Source organism: Conger conger, chromosome 14 (assembly GCF_963514075.1).
Source record: "Conger conger chromosome 14, fConCon1.1, whole genome shotgun sequence".
In the NCBI taxonomy this organism is placed as follows: domain Eukaryota; kingdom Metazoa; phylum Chordata; class Actinopteri; order Anguilliformes; family Congridae; genus Conger; species Conger conger.
Genome location: NC_083773.1, coordinates 20,969,414 through 20,991,075, shown reverse-complemented (window position 1 = coordinate 20,991,075; position 21,662 = coordinate 20,969,414). Strand labels below are relative to the sequence as shown.

The window sequence follows — 21,662 nt, the reverse complement described above, 5'->3', positions numbered from 1 at the left end:
AACTTCACTCCAAACAGAAGCTCCACTTTCCATCAAACTATTTGCGCAAATAATGCGTGGGAGTTTTGGCTACGAGTGGGCGTTTGGGATGGACAAGCAAAAGACGAAGTTATCCGCATTTTTCTTAGGTGCTCTCGGGTATAAAGCATAAGCTTTGTTTACTCATTGTAGTAGCGATACTATGCACGATGTCTCCCTGGTTTGAAATTTGAATATTTTCTTATTATGAAAACAATTACATTATTTAGACCAGAATTCATATAGCCAATCACTCATAAATACCCTTTGATTTCTACATTCTAGTCATTTCAGAATATTATAGTTCTAGTAATTTTACATCAATTCCCTTTCTAAGAGAGCTTCATAAATAGTCTAAACTTCATGCATTTAACCCTGTCTTGACAGTATTGATTTATAATAGTTTCCCAACATTTTCCAGATGAATTGGGAGATTAAATGCATTGCCAATAAATTCATGTGCGTTTGTGAGCTAAATATGCACAGTAAAAGTAACGTGTGGGAATCTGTCAAATATCAATGACGTCAAAACCATAGGTTAATTCATCGCGTAACGTCTGTTTTGGTCATTCGCCATTGGCTGCGAAGTTCCTGGGCTGTCTGCGCCACCTGCTGGTGCAGTAGTCTAATATGGGGAGGCTTTTATATCTAGGATTCAATAATTCACGAATAATTATTTACAAACACCTTATTAAGAAGAGCAAGGGAAATTAACTATGTGTTGACGTAAGTGGGTCTCCTTGTTAATACAGTTAATCACTGGCCTGGGTTCATTGAGTGGTCAGTCTACCGACAACTAAGGATATGGACTGTTTGGATTTGTGAGTACCAATTGTAGGCAGTGGGAGTTTGAATTCATTCATTATCATATCAATTAATTGTCCATGTTTAAATGTAGACAGTGGTAAACTCATTCAGGGTCAACACTTGGCCAGTTTTGGCTACACGAGAACCCAAATTATATCACATTATTTCGCACTGTACCTGTCCAATCATAATGGTTTCCAGCCATTTAGGTCTACCAGAAGGAAGTTCACGAGATAGGCCTAATGCATGGTGATAATGGTGAACGATGGTCATCATTCTGAACTTGCTTTCCAGTATGAATTAGCCTAGTTTCACCAATTTGAGCCCTGTTACGTGAATATAACATGCTGGCTGATGCATATTTTATCATATAATGGATGTGCAAACAGAATACCTCAAGTAGCCTATGTGACAGTGACTTCTTAGCATGGTAAAATTGTCTAAGTTATTAGAACCAAGTTCTTTGAAAAATAAATAGCCGATGTGATAGGTCTATGATAGGACTTTTTGTCCCGTTGGTCGAAGCGAGGTTCTAATTTTTATTCAAATAAGCAGCCTTTTATTGCTTGGTAAAACGAGCCTGTTTTCAATAACCCTGTTATGTCGTAGACTACCCCGTCTGCCCCAGTAGCACAGAACACATAAACAAGAGTTTATTGAGGGTATTGCGATAAATAGAAACTAGGCTACTCAAAGCGGGTCTTGTGCGAAAAAGGACAATGAATCATTTGAACATCCGTCAAATCGATTTATGGAGTGATGGCCGGCTGCCTACCTTTAAGGTCCTCTTTTTACGCAAGCATGAAATGTCAGACATGTTTGTGGAAATAACCTTTCCATTTAAATGCGCTTGAAATTATTCATTCAAATTGGTTATGCTAATATTCCTTCACCATTGGGAATGGATAATTTAAATCATATTCGATAGAAAACGCAATATCTCTGGTTTACAGCTGAGAGAATAAATCACTGAAAGAGACTTCCACGCAGCTGAGCGTAGATAGGAAAGACAAAATAGGAAAATGTATTGAAATGATCCCCAATAAGCCTACAAAATGTTCAAATCAGTTTAAATTATAATAACATTTGCCATGGACAGCCATTCCATTAAGATTACCCTGGTGTAAAATCCAGCAATGACCATTTTGAAATTAGCAGCTAACAACTGTTTCAAAATACAGCTTGAGCTCGTCAAACTATGTTGAGTATGGAGCTGGTCTCAACTGGTCAACCAGCTACCAGCCATTTCAAAACGTAGCCTCAGCCGTTTTTTTCAGCACGGTACTGAAATATTATTCATAAAATCTTATGGATATATTCCTTTGGTTCTTATTTCTATTGCATTTTATTTAGAAATTCAGTAGGCCTATTTGCTTGGTGGGTGAGTTTCCTCATTTTTGCCATTTGGACTGTCTTGTCCTTTCTCACTTGATTTGTCAGTCAATCCAGCCCTCCACCCAAAATGTGCATGTGACTCATCTGAATTTAATCAAGAAAACTGCACTTGTACCTTGTAATTTGTCTTGGGAAGAATTGTGAGTTCCGAAGCGTTGAGTAAGAGACCAATGATTAATGAGATATGACTCCTCACCTGTCAGCTAGGTCCAGCTAAAGATCCACATGAAGTGCAACACTGTTCCAAACAGTTTATTTTGGAAAGCCTTTTGTTTGGCATATGTCTCTGCTTTCTTTTCAAATTTCTCAGCCTCATAATGGCTTCATTGGCACAAATCTGGGCCTCTTTTTGACAAATGCCAATAACAGACTACAGGGGAAATCAAAAGCTTAGACTCAAGGCCAGATACTTAAAGCTTTCTTATACTTGCACTAAGGAAGCAATTAAATACACCTGACTATTCAGAAGCAGCTGAGGAGCCAACTGTCCAATTACTTTTGGCCCCTTAAGGGGGGGAGGGGGGGGGGGGACACTGTGCAAATACTTATAATCCATCAAACAACTTAGTTACAAAATGTTATGGAGAGTAGAGAAGAAGTACAGTAATTGCATCTCCTTTCTTCAGAAAAGTCCTTGATGCTTTTGTAATTATATGATGGAAAACATATCGCAGTGTCTGGTCATATGGCCAAACGTCCCCTTTTCAGAAGGGAAATGAGTGTATCTTTACGTAGCATGTAACACAGGCTATGGGCATCCATCCATCCATTATCTTAACCCGCTTCTCCTGAACAGGGTCGCAGGGGGGCTGGAGCCTATCCCAGCATACATTGGGCGAAAGGCAGGAATACACCCTGGACAGGTCGCCAGTCCATCGCAGGGCACACACACCATTCACTCACACACTCATACCAATGGGAAATTTAGACTCTCCAATCAGCCTAATCTGCATGTCTTTGGACTGTGGGTGGAAACCGGAGTACCCGGAGGAAACCCACGCAGACACGGGGAGAACATGCAAACTCTGCACAGAGAGGCCCCGGCCGACGGGGATTTGAACCCAGGACCTCCTTGCTGTGAGGCGGCAGTGCTACCCACTGCACCATCCGTGCCGCCCTGGCTATGGGCATCCGCCACATTAATCAACCATTAATCAACACACAATGTCAGGAAATTTAAGAGGTTGTCCTACAGCCAGGCAGCCTGACTCAGATCTGGAAGGTTGGTGGTTCAAACCCCATTGTAGGCATAATAAGATTAGGGCAGCTGTTGGGCCCTAGAACAGGGCCCTTAACCCTACATTGCTCCAGGAGGGATTGGCCCCTGCTTAGCCGAATCAACTGTAAAAGCCTCAGCTACGGAAATGTAATGTGATGTGATGTGATGTAGTCCTAGTCTGAGTTGTCAAATTAAGTCACAAAGTTGTGGTGGTAGTGGCTGGGTTTCGAGAGAATGAGTACTTCATCAAAGGTCCCATGAGATTGACACAACAAAAAACGAGGAGAGTAAAACTTACGAAACAATAAAAACTACACTGAAGGTAACACTATTGCCAAAAAATTTGCACAAACAAGATGAATTACCAAAATTAGCTAGCACTCTCAGTTTCATAAAAATCTTATTAGAACTAGCTACTTTCCTCACACAAACTACCACTACCAAGCCTCGAGACTATCGAGCATCTACTCCAGTGTTAGCAGACTCTTCACACTTTGATTAAATGAAACGGCTGCCTGGGTTAATGTTGCTGATGGGAGGTGCAATAAGTAAATTGAGTGGGCAATTTGCCTGCCTTGTCTTCTCCCTGATACAGGTTTCTCTACGCACCTGCGCTCCATCAATTTATGAACTCTATAAAAGGCTGAATTAGAGCCAGGACGGTTAAAATATGGCCCTGTCCCTGACGCATGGAGCGTCACACTTGCCCCGTTCTTTTATTGTTCCTTTCGCTCAGGTACTGCGGGACCAGATTTATGAGAAACAAAAACATTTTACAAGGATTTATGGATGCAAATGGATGGGTTGGGTGGCGTTACGTGCAGAGACAATGGTGGTGGGCCCGGGGGGTATATATACCGAGATGGGAGAGCGAGGACAGCATAAACGACTGAGCAACACCTGAGCGACCATCTCCCAGAAGCCCCTGAGAGACCATACCGCCCTGCCTGACCTGCTGAGATGATGTGCAACCTGCTCCTGTCCTGGGCCCTGGTCCTGACCGCCTGTGGGCCTGCCTTCTCACATCCCATCTCAGAGTCGGCCGAGATGTCCTACACAGGGCCAGGTGAGTCCCAGCAGCCATATTACATCCACCTACCGCAGGTTAGACTCCTACAGTGACCTCAGCACGCCGCCAAAGCATGATCAAACCCTCTGTAACCTGACGCTGATAGACAATGAGATTGTTCTCAGGCAGGGCTGCCCATCTCTGTTCCTGGAGATCTACCATCCTATAGGTTTTAACCCTGATAAAGCACGTCTCATTCTACAGCTAGATATATCATTAAGTGGCGAATAGAATAGAATCAGGTGTGCCATGTTAGGGCTGGTGTGAAAACCTACAGGGTGGTAGATCTCCAGGAACAGGGCTGGGCAGTATTTGTACATAATTTGTACACCAAAAACAAGCAGGCACTGTGGCCTTCCAGGGATTGTGTTTAATACCCCGCCTCTATGGGAGGCCTGGGCGGTGCGACATGGTATTGAAACTACTGTTGATTATTTTTTCTTTATTATTTATTGACCTTTATTTATACAGGGTAAGTTGACTGAGCGCGCATGCTCTTTTGCAACAACGTCCTGTTTATGTGGTCTGTTTAGGTTCATTGGTTCATTTCTACCATTTCTTTTATTTCTTCCTAGTACTACATCTAGTGAGAGTGGTAGAGGTGGATTGCTGCTGTGGGGGGCAGTTTTTGCTGATGTCCGATGTGGCATTAGGCTGATGTCCGATGTGGCATTAGCCACAGGCATCCCCACCTTCAAGCGCAAGCTGAAGACACACCTCTTCAAGCAGCACCTCTCCCAATCCCTCCCTACCTCCCTGTGAACCTTAATTGTTGTCTCTGTGACTTGCTTTGTGTATCGGTATTTTTAGTTGGCTAGGTAAGCAGTGTTTGGATAGTTAACTTTGGTCACTTTTGCTCTGTTTGTTTGTTTGTTTGTTTGTTTGTTTGTTAAAAAAATGGCCCTTGTCCTTATCTTTGTTGTACAGGTAGCAGTTGAAATTGTACTTCCCTCTAGGGTCTTTCAGCGAACTTATCCCTGGTTATGGGTATGCACTTTGTTGTACGTCGCTCTGGATAAGAGCGTCTGCCAAATGCCAATAATGTAATGTAATGTAATTAGGCTGATGTCCGATGTGGCATTAGGCAGATGTCCGATGTGGCATTAGACTGATGTCCAACGTGGCATTAGGCTGATGTCCAAGTTTTGCGCATTCAACCCTTTGTGCCAGACTGCTGTTAAAATTCACTGTTTTTCAAGAGTGTGGTGTGAGTTTTAGAATTTATTTCAACAGTATGTTGACTGTTGCCCCTGTAGCAATGGTCCAGTTGAACTGTGTTATGGGGTGTGGGTTATATTGGGTGTGAGTGCGTTCCAGTTTTTACTCCAGAATTCTGATGTACAAATACCTGCGCTATTACTGGTGTAAGGGATGAATGTGCCACATGCTGTGTTGTATCTAGTGTGTGTGTGTGTGAGAGAGAGTAAGTGATGTGTTCGTGTGATTTCTGTGTGCCTGGTGTGTGTTTGTGCATGTGTTGTGTGTGTGTGTGTGTGTGTGTGTGTGGAATACAGTTGACAGTGTGTTGCTGTTCTTCCTGTACAGTGTCAGCGGAGGAAGGTAGACTAGTCAGCCCAGAAGACCTGTCCCTCTCTGACCAGGCCTATCTGTCCCAGAGCGGAATAAATTTGGGCTACCCCTCTCTCCTGGCTGGGGAGATGCTCAGCAGGGATGGTGAGCTATGTTAAACCAGCCACCTTCAACTGAACCTGTTTAAATCCACACATTACCTGTATCAGGGAAAGCATTTGCCTTTTAGCATTGCAATTTGCATCAGTCCCCTCCTCTCCAGGGACACCATATGGTAATTACGATCTGATCTCTTCCTGCGTACGCTTCAGTAGGCTGGCTATTAAAGGAGTCAGTCACACTTTACAACAAGGGTACTTGAACTGACACTGAATTAATTGATTCATTTAGCATGAAATGAACTTTTTGTTCGTTTGTAATTAACAAATACATAAACTAATGTACTAGATACATAAATATTTATACATGAGCAAACCATAGGATGAACTTATAAATATTTAACCATTAACAAATACATTAAGAGCTTTATTTTCAGTGCAATATGCACTGGTAATAGCTAATATAGTTGTTAACATGATTTAATCATGTACAAATGCATAAACATAGCTGTACTGATTGACTTCTCTGTACTAAGTTAACAACTACATTAGCCAATTCATGTAACCTGAAGTGCTAGCAGCGCAAGTAGTGCAGTATCTCAGCGCTGAACGGTCCCCATGGCGTATGAAAGGAAGTTATGCTTTCATCCACGACTGTGCTGACGGAAACTTCCGGTTCTTTCGCAGGACTGAGGCCTGGGGGATACCTGCCCAGGGAAGCTGTGAAAGAGGTGAGTGTAACTCTCTACACGAAGAGCAGAACACCCACGCAGACTCAGACACAGATTCACAAAATGTTGTAAAAACTGTACTTTTAATTATTTTGTTTTGCATAATAATACAACTACGAAATGATTTGTCATTTTAAAGCTTCTTCAAATAACAGTTGATACAGATTGTAGTAGAAAAGCCTTAACGAGTTGGCGAACTTCAAATGAGCGTATGTACAAATAAGGTCCTACAGGTTATAAACAAATGAAAAGCAATGGGCTTCTCTGAGAGAGATTAATATCTGAAATGGAGGTAAATGTGTTGATGAATTTGGCCCGTCCCAGAGCACCATCGCCTTCCACGTCATGGTCTGTCCGTTTAGCCGTGCGTCTCCTGCCTCCTCTATCAGGTCCTCCTGGAGAAGCAGAGCAGGCTCCGCCCCTTCGGCCGCTTCCTGGGCCAGAGGAGGCAGTACAGGAAGAGAGGCAGCGGGGCCGAGTGCTTCTGGAAGTACTGCGTCTGAGAGCCAGAGAGCACACACACACACGCACACACACACACACGCACACTATAAACACACTAATACACTCTAATACACATACACACTCACTAACACCCACTCTCTAATACACACTCACTAACACTCTCTCTCTCACACACACACACACACACACACACTAACACCCACACTCTAATACACATACACACTCACTAACACACTCTCTCACACACTCTCTCTCTCTCTCTCTCACACACACACACACACACACACACACACACACTCTAATACACATACACATTCACTAACACACTCTCTCACACACTCACCTGACATGCCCACTGCACCAAGACAGCAGACACACTTGGACATGGTCTCCATCTCTCTCACACACTCCCACTTATATACTGCCCAAAGCAAACGCTGATACATCAGAGAAACTCGGCATGGACTTGGAAACATGGAAACCCACCCAGCCACATGCATAGACAATGAACAGACCTCACAATGCCGATTCACCAACAACATCACCATAGGAACACACTAGCAGGCATTGCAGTCCATTATCTAGAGAAACACTTTTTGTTCAGGGTATTCAATCCTTAAAAACACTGGTATTACCACCTAAAACATCAAATAATTACTAATACATTGTAAGCTTTGGAACATTTGGGCTTTAAAAAGCTCTCGTAAGTTTTATTTATTTCATACTTTGATCATTGCTCACTGCAGTGCTGGAAGTGTAAATAGAGACTGTCTGATGAACTTGACTGAAACGTTTGATGCTGATCTGTATGTTAAATAGAAATAAACCTTGTTTGGAAAAGCCTTCATGCGTTTGTTGAATACCTTGTATGTGTGTTTGAACTGTGAAAAAAATATCTCCCTACCTTCCTGAGGTATTGGCCCTCGTCCTTATCTTTGTTGTACAGGTAGCAGTTGAAATTGTACTTCCCTCTAGGGTCTTTCAGCGCACTTATCCCTGGTTATGGGTATGCACTTTGTTGTACGTAACTCTGGATAAGAGCGTCTGCCAAATGCCAATAATGTAATGTAATGTAATGAAAAAAATATAAATATATATGTTACAGAAGTATTTATACTGCATATAAACAGACCAAATGAACATACATATCCAACTATTACTACACCAACTTGCAGTGTTCTTTGCTTCTCCAATTTCAAAGTAGGGGATCACTGTATACTGCATCCCACAAAATGTGAATATCGTGGAAAAGTACATACTTTTCAGAAGGTCGACATTTCCGTATTATAAATATTCTTTCTGATTGTTCTGTAATATTCTAATATTTTGATTCTGGATTTTGATTTTCATGAGCTGTAAGCTGTAATCATTAAGATTAAAACAAAAAAAGGCTTGAAATATTTAACTTTATGTGTAATGAATCTAGAACATATGAAAGTTTCACTTCTTGAATTAAATTACTGAAATAAAATAACTTTTCCACGATATAAATTTTTTTTGAGATGCACCTGTACATCTGCCCATTTAAGCACCCACTTGATTTATTTTTGTGTTGGATCCCAATGCATGTTGGGGTACATTGAAATAAGTCAAATAAAAAAATATGGCTGCCATGGCAACTAAAATTTCAAACTTGAGTTCCCTGGGTTTCAGTTATCTGACCAACAGACATTAACAGGAGGTATCGGCCACAAGGGATCGTGTGTGTGTGTGCGTGTGTGTGTGTGTGTGTGTGTGTGTGTGTGTGTATACGGAGTATAGAGTAAGGTTTTATAGTCAACACCTGGTTAATTGGTAAAACGCTGAGCATAATTTCTCTTCGATATACAGTTGTACATTTAAAAAAAAAAAATGTTTTAAAAGGAAAACATGGAAGGTTACAGTTTAAAAACAACACTTCACAATGAGTAATAGTTATCATTTATTTAGTCACATGGTGTCACAAAATGTCTCCCTGAATGGCTGACAGAATGTCATTTTCATACAACATCATGTTTGTTTTTGTAATTTTTTTGTAAAATACAATGTCATGTAATAATGCTCTCTCTAAAAATACTGTACAAAACCTGTGACATCTGTCCCGTGGCAAAACTGTACAAAAACCATCAGTTTGAACAGACGCACAGACAGGTTTATATCCCACTGGCATCACAGAAATGCTTCCAACACAGAGCTCCCCTCTCTGAGGCAGTATCTCCAGCAGGGGAAAGGAACTGAAAGCCCCAACAAAAAAACTGGACACACAGCAGAAAAACATTATTTTTGGCATATTCCAATAAATTAAAGAATAACAGGCGTTGTTCTGGGGCTTGGTAGATCCCCCTTATAAGTGCCACTTTCACCATCTAGTGGTAAAACGAAGGTACTGTCCTTAATTTGGGGGAGCCTCACTCTCAATAGCGATTAGTTAAGGATTACACGTTGTTACAGGGACAGCTTCATGTCATCCACACAGGTACGATCATTCATAATGACACAATAACAGAGCAGAATAGCCCAGTGGGGTGGGGGTCTGTCTCCGGGGCGTAACTGCCAGTTTAAAGTGGAAATCCACAGCTGCTCTCAGAATGGCTACATACCCCTCCCCCAGGAGGGCTGACACTGGCTGCAGTCTTTGCTCCTGATTTAAGGACTGGAAGCAAACCGCAAGGCGTGCTGCTTCAGGAGCGATGCCGCAGCTTCGCTAAAAACAACCGCCGTTCCTCCGCAATCACTCCCGGCCGCCAGCGTCCGTGATACACCAGAACCCTACAGTCATGTTAAAGTCGGAAAATCAGGCGCTTTGATCTTCCTGGACACCTGAAGTACAGCAGTACGGCAGACATCACAGTCCTGTTTCAGCAGAACGAGCCGAGTCTGCCCACTCCACTTTACAATGCAGGACTGTCCCACTGAAACGCATGCAACCTGCACCTATAACGTAGGAAGCAAAACTTAGGAAAATACAGAAAGTTCACTGAACCCTCATGGAGTGGAGTACACGAGGGAGTTTCCCACAAGGGGGGCAGGCAGAGCGATCGGGCACACGCTGCAGTCCAAACTAAAAGATCGCAGTTTAGGCACCACAGCATCGGAACATTTCTGTAATACTGTGTGTAAATACAGGTGCTTTACAATGAAAAAGAGAATAGCTGCTTCCAGTTCAACGAGTTCTTGAAGGATATAAAGATGATGGAATTGTAGTGTAGAAGACAACGTTTCCCAGGGTACCGTGTGCCCAGGCTTTCTGTTGTGACAGGGTGACAGACACTGCTGGTTCACAGGTATGGAATGTACATACAACAAGCTCTCTCTCTAAAAAATTACTGAGTTTAAAAAAGTACTTAAATAAAAATAAAAAATGCACAAAAATACAAACACACACCCCCATCCCACGCACACTCACACGCCCCTTTTTGCTTGGATACAATCCACAAAAGAACAGGAAGAAGGAATTTGAGTGTACATATGAACACAGACTGCAGGATGGGGTAAGATTCACAGTTGTTGAGGTCCATCACTCAAAGACGCACAGACGGGTGGAGAAGATGTCCAGACGCATGTCTGTAGCTGAATCTGTGCCTCTCCATCTGAACCTGTCCCTCCAGTCACCGTTATACCCCTAAGGCTGGCCACAGCCACAGCCACAGCCACAGCCACAGCCACAGGTCCCAGTGTGTTTCGTGGCGTTTCCGTGCGTACACGCGTGTCGCATGTGTTCATGAACGAAACCAGACGAAAAGGCCCCTCCTCCTCCCCAACACGTCCTCCGCACAGAGAGGCTCAGAGTTCGAGGGGGCGTGGCCTGTAGTGCGTGCGCTCACGTTACTCTGGGGGCGGAGCATGAAGTCATGCTTCAGTCAGCAGGGGGGGCGGGCTCCTCAGGGGGACTGTCCAATAGGCAGGAGGAGTCGGGGGTGTGTGGGCGGGGAGAGGGGCAGAGCGACGTGCTGCTGGGCCCTCCACAGCATTCTACACAGCCCTGCAAGGAGGTGATCAGATAGGAAACACGCTGTTAATGAGCCACTGAGCTAACGAGTCAACCAAACTCTATTCACAGAGCACTACACTTCACTACACTTCACTACACAAAACGCATGGAGAGAGACTTAAAATCTCAAAACGGAGAAGCACAATATGTGAATGTTTTTACGAGAGGAGCCAGTGAGTGAATGACTGTGTATCGACAGAGCCACTTCATACAGCCACACGTGTGTGTGTGTGTGTGTGTGTGTGGGTGTGGGTGTACCTGTGTGTGTGTGTGTGTGTGTGTGTGTGTGTGTGTGTGCGTGTGCGTGTACCTGTGTGTCTCTCGGCTGTGTGTGTGTGTGTGTGTGTGTGTGTGTGAACCTGTGTGTCTCTCGGCTGTGTGTGTGTGTGTGTGTGTGTGTGTGTGAACCTGTGTGTCTCTCGGCTGTGTGTGTGTGTGTGTGTGTGTGTGTGTGTGTGTGTGAACCTGTGTGTCTCTCGGCTGTGTGTGTGTGTGTGAACCTGTGTGTCTCTCGGCTGTGTGCGTGTGTGTGTGTGTGTACCTGTGTGTCTCTCGGCTGTGTGTGTGTGTGTGTGTGTGTGTGTGTATGTGTGTGAGTGTACCTGTGTGTCTCTCGGCTGTGTGCGTGTGTGCGTGTGTGTGTGTGTATGTGTGTGAGTGTACCTGTGTGTCGATCTCCTGTGGCAGGGTGCGCTGGGTGATCCAGGGGTGCACCTCGGCCAGCTCCTCCTTCTGCTCCTGGGAGAACCAGGGCTGCTGGGCCTGCAGCAGGAGCAGCTTCTCCCGGTCCTCCTGGAGCACCACCGCCTGGTCCCTACACACCATATACACCGTTACTATACACACACACACCATACACACCATTACTATACACACACACACACACACACACCATTACTATACACACACACCATATACACCATTACTATACACAAACACACACACACACACACACCATTACTATACACACACACACCATATACACCATTACTATACACACACACACACCATATACACCATTACTATACACACACACACACACCATTACTATACACACACACACACACACCATATACACCATTACTATACACGCACACACACGCACCATTATTACCACACACACACACACACCCTCAGTATCACACACACCATCACTATCACACATACAATTACTATCACACACACACACACACACAAAAAAATCACCATCTCTCACACACACACACACACACACACACACACACACACACACACACACACACACACACACACACACACACACACACACACACACACACACACACACACACACACACACACATCCTGAGGAGAAACCAAGCCCAGATTTTGAGGGTACCTGGAGTGGATCTGGTAGGTCATCATGACGGGTTCGGGGGTCTGCTGTATGAGGGTCCACAGCGAGTCCTCCACACGTTGGTCAAAGCCGGCCCTCTCCTGGGCCTCCGGAGACTTCCGCACCTTACGGGACGTGTCCCACGAGTCGTTACTGCCAAAGTACTTACTGCTGCTACTGCTGCTCCCTGTGAGAGGAGAGAGGGAGGAAGAGGGGGAGGAGGGGAGGAAGAGAGAGAGAGAGGGAGGGAGGGAGGGAGGGAGGAAGAGAGGGTGAGGGGGAGGGAGGAGGGGAGGAAGAGAGAGAGGCAGGGAGGGAGGAAGAGAGGGTGAGGGGGAGGGAGGGAGGGAGAGGAAGAAAGAGGGAGGAAGAGAGGGTGAGGGGGAGGGAGAGCGAGAGAGAGGGTGAGGGGGAGGGAGGGAGAGAGAGAGAGAGGGTGAGGGAGAGCGAGAGAGAGGGAGGGAAGGAAAATAGGAAGGAGAGAGGGAAAAATGGTAAAATGGTAAATGGTTGGCATTTATATAGCGCCTTTATCCAAAGCGCTGTACAATTGATGCTTCTCATTGACCCATTCATACACACACTCACACACCGACGGCGATTGGCTGCCATGCAAGGCGCCGACCAGCTCGTCAGGAGCATGTGGGGGTTAGGTGTCTTGCTCAGGGACACTTCGACACAGCCCGGGCGAGGGATCGAACCGGCAACCCTCCGACTGCCAGACGACTGCTCTTACTGTCTGAGCCATGTCGCCCCGAAAAGAGAGGAAGGAGTGAGAAAGAAATAAAGAAGGAAAAAGGAGGAGAGGGAGAGTGTGAGGACGTTGGCGACACAAATCTCACTTGCACTTGCCCTCTACTCCATTAATAAACCTGGACTAGCATGGCGCAACCACCAATCTCCCAGGTCCCAGTCAAGCAACTCCGCCACAAGGCTGTAGGCTGCATGTTTCCTGGTCGGGCGGTTGTACAGTCTGTTTTTACAGTTCTTCCAGTTTTAGATGCCAGAACAGTGTTACTGCTACTTCTTTGTCAGTTTAGCTTTTTAATCTACAAGGGCTCAAGTTTGAATCCATGTGATCACACTAGCAGTTGGAAGCGTACTTCCCTCTAAGGTTTTCAGTACACTTGTCCCTGGTTGTGATTTGCACTTTATTGTACGTCGCTCTGGATAGTAATTCATAATGTAATGCAATGGCAGGCAGCGTGAGGGGCAGTGTTAGCACAGCGCTAGGATCCCTGCGTAGCGTCTCGTACCCGTGTGGCTGGTGGAGGTGCTGTTGGAGCCCGACCCGGACCCAGAACCGGAGCCCAGGGACCCCCCGGACCCCCCCGAGCCGCTCGCGGAGGCGTTGGACCTGGTACCGGACCGGGCGTCCGTCTGCAGCATCAGGTCCAGCAGCTTGCTGGACGTGGACTGGTCGTCATGGTTACCCGGATCGCTGGCCGCGTCGTCCTGAGGGAGCTGGGAAAGGAAGGTCACATGCTCAGCGTGGGCTGCCATCTTACCATAATGCATGAGACCCACTGAGGCTGCACAAACACACCACATTTCTCTAAAGGTATTAGATATAGTAGTAACCACTGCCATAGGGCGTGTAGGTGATCTCTCATCTTTTTTTTCTTCACTCATATCTGATGCAGTAGTAAAGAGCAACATGTCATGTGAAACTGAAAATAAACCATCACATATCCATCTACTGGGTGATAGCCAATCAGCAGCAAGGCTGCGATGTGCTTTCACCAAACAGATGAAACCTGCAAGGCCACTTTACTGAGTACAGATATATAATATACTCTTCCAAACAGTGAGAGAGATCTGTAGAGCAGTGCAGAGAGCAGGGGGAGGAGAGAGGAGATAGGAGGCGTGGGGAGGAGAGAGGAGGAGAGAGGAGGCAGGGGGAGGAGAGGAGGAGAGAGGAGGCAGGGGGAGGAGAGAGGAGGAGAGAGGAAGAGAGCGGAGGCATGGGGAAGAGAGAGGAGGCAGGGGCAGGAGAGAGGAGGAGGCGTGGGGAGGGGGGAGGAGAGAGGAGGAGGCGTGGGGAGGAGAGAGGAGGAGAGAAGAGGCGTGGGGAGGAGAGAGGAGGAGAGAAGAGACGTGGGGAGGAGAGAGGAGGAGGCGTGGGGAGGAGAGAGGAGGAGGCGTGGGGAGGAGAGAGGAGGAGGCGTGGGGAGGCTCACCCCTTTGCTGTGCGGCTCCTGCAGGCTCTCGGCCTGGCCTGTGGAGCTGTGGGGCAGCTCCTCCTGCAGGAGGTTGAGCTGCAGTGGGGAGCTGGAGCGGGAGCTGGAGAACAGCGCGGGGGGCTGCGTGGTGTCGGGGTCCGGGTTCTCCCCCAGGGACGAGGGGGGGTTGGAGCAGCCCAGGAAGGGCGGGGCGGGGGGGGAGGAGGGCACCAGCGTCCCGGGCTGGGGGCCGGGGCCGAACATGGGGACGGTGAAGGGCTGGGGGAGGAGAGGCGGGGCGGGGGCCACAGCCGGGGGCAGCCCCTGGGGGAACACAGGGTAGCTGGGATAGGTGGGGTAGTTAGGCAGGATCACAGCCATGACTGGGGGCATGTAAGGTTGCATGGTGTGCAAGGGCTGCATGTTCTGCATGGGTTGCACTGATTGCAAATTCTGCATGGGTTGCATTGATTGCAAACTCTGCATGGGTTGCATTGATTGCAAACTCTGGATGGGTTGCATTGATTGCAAACTCTGCATGGGTTGCATTGATTGCAAACTCTGCATGGGTTGCATTGATTGCAAACTCTGCATGGGTTGCATTGATTGCAAACTCTGCATGGGCTGCACTGACTGCAAATTCTGCATGGGTTGCATTGATTGCAAATTCTGCATGGATTGCATGTTATGAAAGTTCTGCATCGGTTGCACATTCTGCACTGGCTGCAGGATCTGATCTTGCTGCAGGACAAACAGCGGCCCGCCCTGCTGGCCCCACACATTCAGCGCAGAGTTGGTCACAGAGGCGGGGGCTGCTGTGTCTCCGCCCACTTGCCCCAGCGCAGTGAAGTAGGGGGCCTGGAAGGGCAGGACCAGGGGGGGCATGGCGGACGCCGGCTGGGGCTGGGAGGACTCCGAGGGGGGCCAGGAGGAGTCCGGGGCCTGGGGGGGTCTGTGCGGGGGCCGGAAGTTCCCTGCAGGGGAGGCGTTGCTGTCCGAGGAGCCCTGTGGTTTGGGCCTCTTGTGTTTGGGCTTCCCCGCTTTCCACCGGGTCAAGCCTCCCTGGACACTCGCCGGCTTCATGATGCATTCACCTGGAGGAGGGGCATGATCAGACAACTATACGATACTCCTGACACACTGAAACTTTGTGTGGTGGCGATTAAAATAAAATAACTGATTGCATTGCTTGTGATGACCGTTTGTTTTTTGCTAGGTAAATGACTAGGACACGCAAGGTCGGAGGTTCTAATATCGGTGCAGCCACAATAAGATCCGCACAGCCGTTGGGCCCTTGAGCAAGGCCCTTAAACCCGCATTGCTTCAGGGGAGGATTGCCTTTGCTTCATCTAATCAACTGTACGTCGCTCTGGATAAGAGCATCTGCCAAATGACAGTAATGTAATGTAATGTAATGTAATGTAATGTCATGTAAGGTAATGTAAAGTTGAGCGGGCGTTTGTCTCCCCCTGCTGGCTCACCGTGGTGCTGCGAGTGCGCCAGGCTGCTGTGGTCCTGCTGCAGGTAGGAGCTGAAGGGGCTGAGCAGCACGCGGTGGCGAAAGCGCTGCACGTACTCCAGCTCCTCCCGCTGCGTGTGGGCCGACAGCACCTCCTTTGTGAGCCCCACCACGCGCACCTCCTCCTCCGGGGGCCGGGGCGTCAGCGGGGGGGCGGGGTCGGCCTGCTCGCTGCCCATTGGTGCGTCCTCCAGCGCGGTCACCTCTGTGAGGGGGAGGGGGGGCACGGAGTTCACGTTAGACGGGAGAAAGCGGAACGATGGGACCACTACTGGGAGTGTTCACGTGTTACACACCCATTATGGTGGGTTTGACTGGGTCCCAGAAGTTACACTTCGCCATTTATGGACACTGACACTCTTTCTCGCTAACAACACAAAACAGTGAGACAAACTGGTGCAAAATTATATTATGATTTGAATGATGATATGAAACTTGATACTATGAACTTTGATATGAACTTTAATGGTTGCTAAGTTGGTAATGGAAGCAATTTCTGTTGCGGCAAACGCATTGCTTTTCTGAGTTTTCTTCCCCCCGGTCGGAAGGTGGAAATTTGGGTGACTGTGATATGACGTGATATCAGGGAGCCGTGGGGAAGGCGGTGACAGGGTGATGACCCACTTGACTCGGGCTGGGGGCAGCAGAAAGGGGGTAATAACTCACCGGACTCGGGTGGGGGTAATAACTCACCGGACTCGGGCGGGGGTAATAACTCACCGGACTCAGGTGGGGGTAATAACTCACCGGACTCGGGCTGGGGGCAGGGGTAATAACTCACCGGACTCGGGCTGGGGGTAATAACTCACCGGACTCAGGTGGGGGTAATAACTCACCGGACTCGGGCTGGGGGTAATAACTCACCGGACTCAGGTGGGGGTAATAACTCACCGGACTCGGGCTGGGGGCAGGGGTAATAACTCACCGGACTCAGGTGGGGGTAATAACTCACCGGACTCGGGTGGGGGTGATAACTCACCGGACTCGGGTGGGGGTGATAACTCACCGGACTCGGGTGGGGGTGATAACTCACCGGACTCGGGTGGGGGTAATAACTCACCGGACTCGGGCTGGGGTAATAACTCACCGGACTCGGGTGGGGGTAATAACTCACCGGACTCGGGTGGGGGTAATAACTCACCGGACTCGGGCGGGGGTAATAACTCACCGGACTCGGGCTGGGGGTAATAACTCACCGGACTCAGGTGGGGGTAATAACTCACCGGACTCGGGCTGGGGGCAGGGGTAATAACTCACCGGACTCAGGTGGGGGTAATAACTCACCGGACTCGGGTGGGGGTGATAACTCACCGGACTCGGGTGGGGGTGATAACTCACCGGACTCGGGTGGGGGTGATAACTCACCGGACTCGGGTGGGGGTAATAACTCACCGGACTCGGGCTGGGGTAATAACTCACCGGACTCGGGTGGGGGTAATAACTCACCGGACTCGGGTGGGGGTAATAACTCACCGGACTCGGGCGGGGGTAATAACTCACCGGACTCGGGCTGGGGGTAATAACTCACCGGACTCAGGTGGGGGTAATAACTCACCGGACTCGGGCTGGGGGCAGGGGTAATAACTCACCGGACTCAGGTGGGGGTAATAACTCACCGGACTCGGGTGGGGGTGATAACTCACCGGACTCGGGTGGGGGTAATAACTCACCGGACTCAGGTGGGGGTAATAACTCACCGGACTCGGGCTGGGGGCAGGGGTAATAACTCACCGGACTCGGGTGGGGGTAATAACTCACCGGACTCGGGTGGGGGTGATAACTCACCGGACTCGGGTGGGGGTGATAACTCACCGGACTCGGGTGGGGGTGATAACTCACCGGACTCGGGTGGGGGTAATAACTCACCGGACTCGGGCTGGGGTAATAACTCACCGGACTCGGGTGGGGGTAATAACTCACCGGACTCGGGTGGGGGTAATAACTCACCGGACTCGGGCGGGGGTAATAACTCACCGGACTCGGGTGGGGGTAATAACTCACCGGACTCGGGTGGGGGTAATAACTCACCGGACTCAGGTGGGGGTAATAACTCACCGGACTCGGGCTGGGGGTAATAACTCACCGGACTCGGGTGGGGGTAATAACTCACCGGACTCGGGTGGGGGTAATAACTCACCGGACTCGGGTGGGGGTAATAACTCACCGGACTCGGGTGGGGGTAATAACTCACCGGACTCAGGTGGGGGTAATAACTCACCGGACTCGGGCTGGGGCACGTGTACGATGGTGCTGCTGTAGCTACACTGGCTGGTGACCGACACCACGCTCATGGCCATGGTGGACAGGGTGATGTCCGTCAGCGGGGCCCCCACCACAGCCCCCGCAGAGCCCGCCGACACTGCAGACACCTGGCTGTCTGGAGCTCCAGGGGCCCCCAGCGCCACGTCTGCAGGACAGGGGGCAGTTAGCGACCGAGCGGGCTCCAGGACAGGGGGCAGTTACTGGTGGGCGGGGCAGTTAAAGCCAAGTTATACTTCAGAGACTAAGTATCTTGCGACAGTTTGAACGTTTTGTTCAGAGATTCAGGCCAGAGTGCTTTGTTACTATAGCAAACAGCTTCTCCTCAAACTCCACTCAAGTTCGGTATTCGCAATTCCTTCTCCCCACCCTCTCCCCCTGCCGACCCTCCTACCTTCCCCAACTCCCTATTCTCCTTTTCTCCCCTCTCTGACTCAGACACTTTGAAACTCCTTAGATCCCACCGCCCGACCACCTGTCCTCTTGACCCCATCCCCTCTCCTCTTCTACAATCTATCTCTAATGACATTCTCCCTTTTCTCTCTTCTTGAATCAACACCTCCCTCTCTTCCGGCACCATGCCCTCTTCCCTGAAGAGGGCCAGAGTCACTCCCCTGCTCAAAAAACCTACTCTTGACCCCTCCGCCCTGAACAACCACCGGCCTGTCTCTCTTCTTCCCTTTCTCACTAAAACTCTGGAATGAGCGGCCTGCTACCAACTGTCCACTTATCTTCTCCAGAACAATCTCCACGATCCCAACCAGTCCGGCTTCAAGAGTGGCCACTCCACTGAGACCGCCCTGCTTGCGGTCACTGAGGCACTCCACTCTGTTAAAGCCGAATCCCTCTCCTCTGTCCTCATCTTCCTCGACCTGTCGGCCACCTTTGATACAGTCAACCATGAGATTCTGCTCTCATCGTTGACTGGGATGGGTGTCACAGGATCTGCACTGGCATGGTTTTCCTACTACCTCTCTGGTTGTTCCTACCAGGTGACTTGGAGGGGCTCAGTCTCTGACCCTCACCCCCTACAAACTGGAGTCCCACAGGGCTCAGTTCTTGGTCCTCTCCTCTTCTCGCTATACACCATGTCTCTTTGTTCTGTTATCTCTTCCCATGGCTTTTCTTACAATTCTTACGCCGATGACACCCAACTCTTTCTTTCCTTCCCCCCCAATACCCAGGTCACCACACAGATCTCTGCCTGCTTGGCTGATATCTCTGCGTGGATGACTTCCCACCACCTGAAGCTTAACCTGGCCAAGACTGAGCTTCTCTACATCCCTGCTAAGTCCTCCCCGACAATCGACCTCTCACTGACTGTTGAGGACTTTGTAGTTTCCTCCTCCCATACGGCAAAGAATCTTGGGGTGACTCTTGATAACAGCCTCACCCTGTTATCAAATATCCTCCACTGCCAGAACCTGCAGGTTCTTCCTCTACAATATATGGCGCATCCGTCATCTCCTGATGGAGAAAGCCACCCAGCTCCTGGTCCAGGCGCTCATCATTTCCTGCCTGGATTACTGCAAATCCCTCCTAGCCGGTCTCTCAGCTTGTGCCATCAAGCCCCTCCAGCTGGTCCAGAATGCTGCAGCCCGCCTGATTACCAGTCAGGTTGGCTCATGTCACCCCACTCCTCATTGACCTCCACTGGCTTCCTAATGCCGCACGCATCCGATTCGCATTTCAGGCTACTAAGGGGACAGCCCCACCTTACATCCAATCCTTAATCACTCCCTACTCCCCAGCTAGACCACTCCGGTCTGCCAGCTCTGGTCGCCTTATGGTTCCCTCACTACGAGCACCTGGCGGTCGAGCTGCACGTTCACACCCGTTTCCTGTTCTGGTTCCTCAGTGGTGGAATGTGTATTTTACTAGTTATGGATGTGTCACTTTAACTTGTGGAAGAGCCTATGCACTTGTAAATCGCTTTGGATTAAAAGCGTCAGCCAAATTACTAAAATGTAAATGTAAAAATGTAGCTACCTATGTAAACAACATGTCATTATTCATAGACATGTAGCCTAGTAGTAAACTGGCATCAACGCCACAGCAACCGTTATTCTTCGTTCCAGTCAACCAATCACGGCTGTGCAACACTTCTGATGGGCGTCTGCAACCTTACAAAAATCAGCAGATACAGGAGACCTGTTGTTGGCACTCAAAAGTGTGGAATTTGTGGAAGTTTGAATTTGCATTGTCGCAGGAGAACGTCACTGAAGCATAAATGAGGCTTTACTGGCTGGCTGGGCGGGGCTCTGGGACAGGACCCACCCTCTGTGTGCACGGCGTCTCCTCCCAGGTCCTCAGGGGCCTTATCTTCCTCCGACACCGAGGAAGAGGAGGAGGTGGTGATGGACAGAGACTTGCTCTTGCGCTTCAGAGCAGGGACTGTACAGCTCTCCAGGTACCTGAACACACACACACACACACACACACATACGCATGAGAACTCAACATCATAGCCATTTTATCCGTTTTTACTGGTTGCAACCTGAGCGAATGTGCCTGGCTTGGTTTTCGTGTGGCAGGCCAAGAGGAGCAGCGATGAAGACCACGTAATGACAAATATCATCAGTCTTACAGTTAATGGCAATCTGTCACAAAATGGCGGCCCGATAGTGTGCTGGACTGGTGACCTAAAGGTTCAAATCCTGGGCCGATTTAGCCCTGATTAGTGTTATGCGCAGCCAGGTCACTCCGGATAAAAGCATCAGGAAGGTAATGAGCGTACGCAGCTTTAGCAAGGAGGGGGCGGAGCCTCACCTGATGATGCTGTCCACACAGTTGATCTGCTGATAGGACGGACTGTGCGGCGGCTTCCGGGACTCCTCCTGCGACGGAGCGGGGCGACCCGGAATATCCACGTTCCGGGAGCGGAGAGCAGCGGCCGGACCTGTAGAACAGAGAGAGGGAGAGAGAGTGTGAGTGAAAGAGAGAGAGAGTGTGAATGAGCGAGAGAGAGAGAGAGCAGCAAAAGACAGTGAGGGAGACAGTGGGGGAAGAGAAGAGACAGACACCTCCTTTACCTGCAGGGGGTTTCCCGAAGGGAGTGAGCTTCCT

At 48.9% G+C, this 21,662-nt stretch overlaps 2 protein-coding genes across 3 annotated transcripts in view; one reads left to right on the top strand and one right to left on the bottom strand.

The window, feature by feature from the left end:
• The first annotated feature begins 4,399 nt into the window (after positions 1-4,399).
• Positions 4,400-7,377, top strand: LOC133109686 (prepro-urotensin II-beta-like). Its single transcript, XM_061219164.1, has 4 exons — positions 4,400-4,505; positions 6,054-6,182; positions 6,824-6,867; positions 7,257-7,377. The coding sequence occupies exons 1-4, from the start codon at positions 4,400-4,402 to the stop codon at positions 7,368-7,370; spliced, it is 393 nt and encodes a 130-aa protein (XP_061075148.1). The 3' UTR covers positions 7,371-7,377.
• Positions 7,378-9,240: 1,863 nt separating this feature from the next.
• The window catches only part of per3 (period circadian clock 3), a 25,148-nt gene continuing 12,726 nt past the window's right edge, over positions 9,241-21,662 (bottom strand). The window contains exons 13-22 of one of the 2 annotated variants that reach the window (XM_061219162.1): positions 21,629-21,662; positions 21,366-21,495; positions 20,874-21,010; positions 18,556-18,744; positions 16,300-16,542; positions 14,837-15,912; positions 13,913-14,120; positions 12,660-12,843; positions 11,966-12,116; positions 9,241-11,293 (exon numbers count right to left, since the gene is read on the bottom strand). The exon at positions 21,629-21,662 is cut by the window's right edge and continues 75 nt beyond it. In XM_061219162.1, coding sequence (XP_061075146.1) covers positions 11,168-11,293; positions 11,966-12,116; positions 12,660-12,843; positions 13,913-14,120; positions 14,837-15,912; positions 16,300-16,542; positions 18,556-18,744; positions 20,874-21,010; positions 21,366-21,495; positions 21,629-21,662 — 2,478 coding nt within the window. In that variant the 3' untranslated portion in view covers positions 9,241-11,167. The remainder of the gene's footprint in view (positions 11,294-11,965; positions 12,117-12,659; positions 12,844-13,912; positions 14,121-14,836; positions 15,913-16,299; positions 16,543-18,555; positions 18,745-20,873; positions 21,011-21,365; positions 21,496-21,628) is intronic. The other variant, XM_061219163.1, reaches the window with a different exon arrangement.

Coding starts and splice junctions, on each gene's coding strand:
- LOC133109686 (XM_061219164.1), top strand. CDS start 4,400: ATGATGTGCAACCTGCTCCTGTCCTGGGCCCTGGTCCTGACCGCCTGT. Junction 6,183..6,823: donor GGAGATGCTCAGCAGGGATG/GTGAGCTATGTT, acceptor GTTCTTTCGCAG/GACTGAGGCCTGGGGGATAC. Junction 6,868..7,256: donor CCAGGGAAGCTGTGAAAGAG/GTGAGTGTAACT, acceptor CTCCTCTATCAG/GTCCTCCTGGAGAAGCAGAG.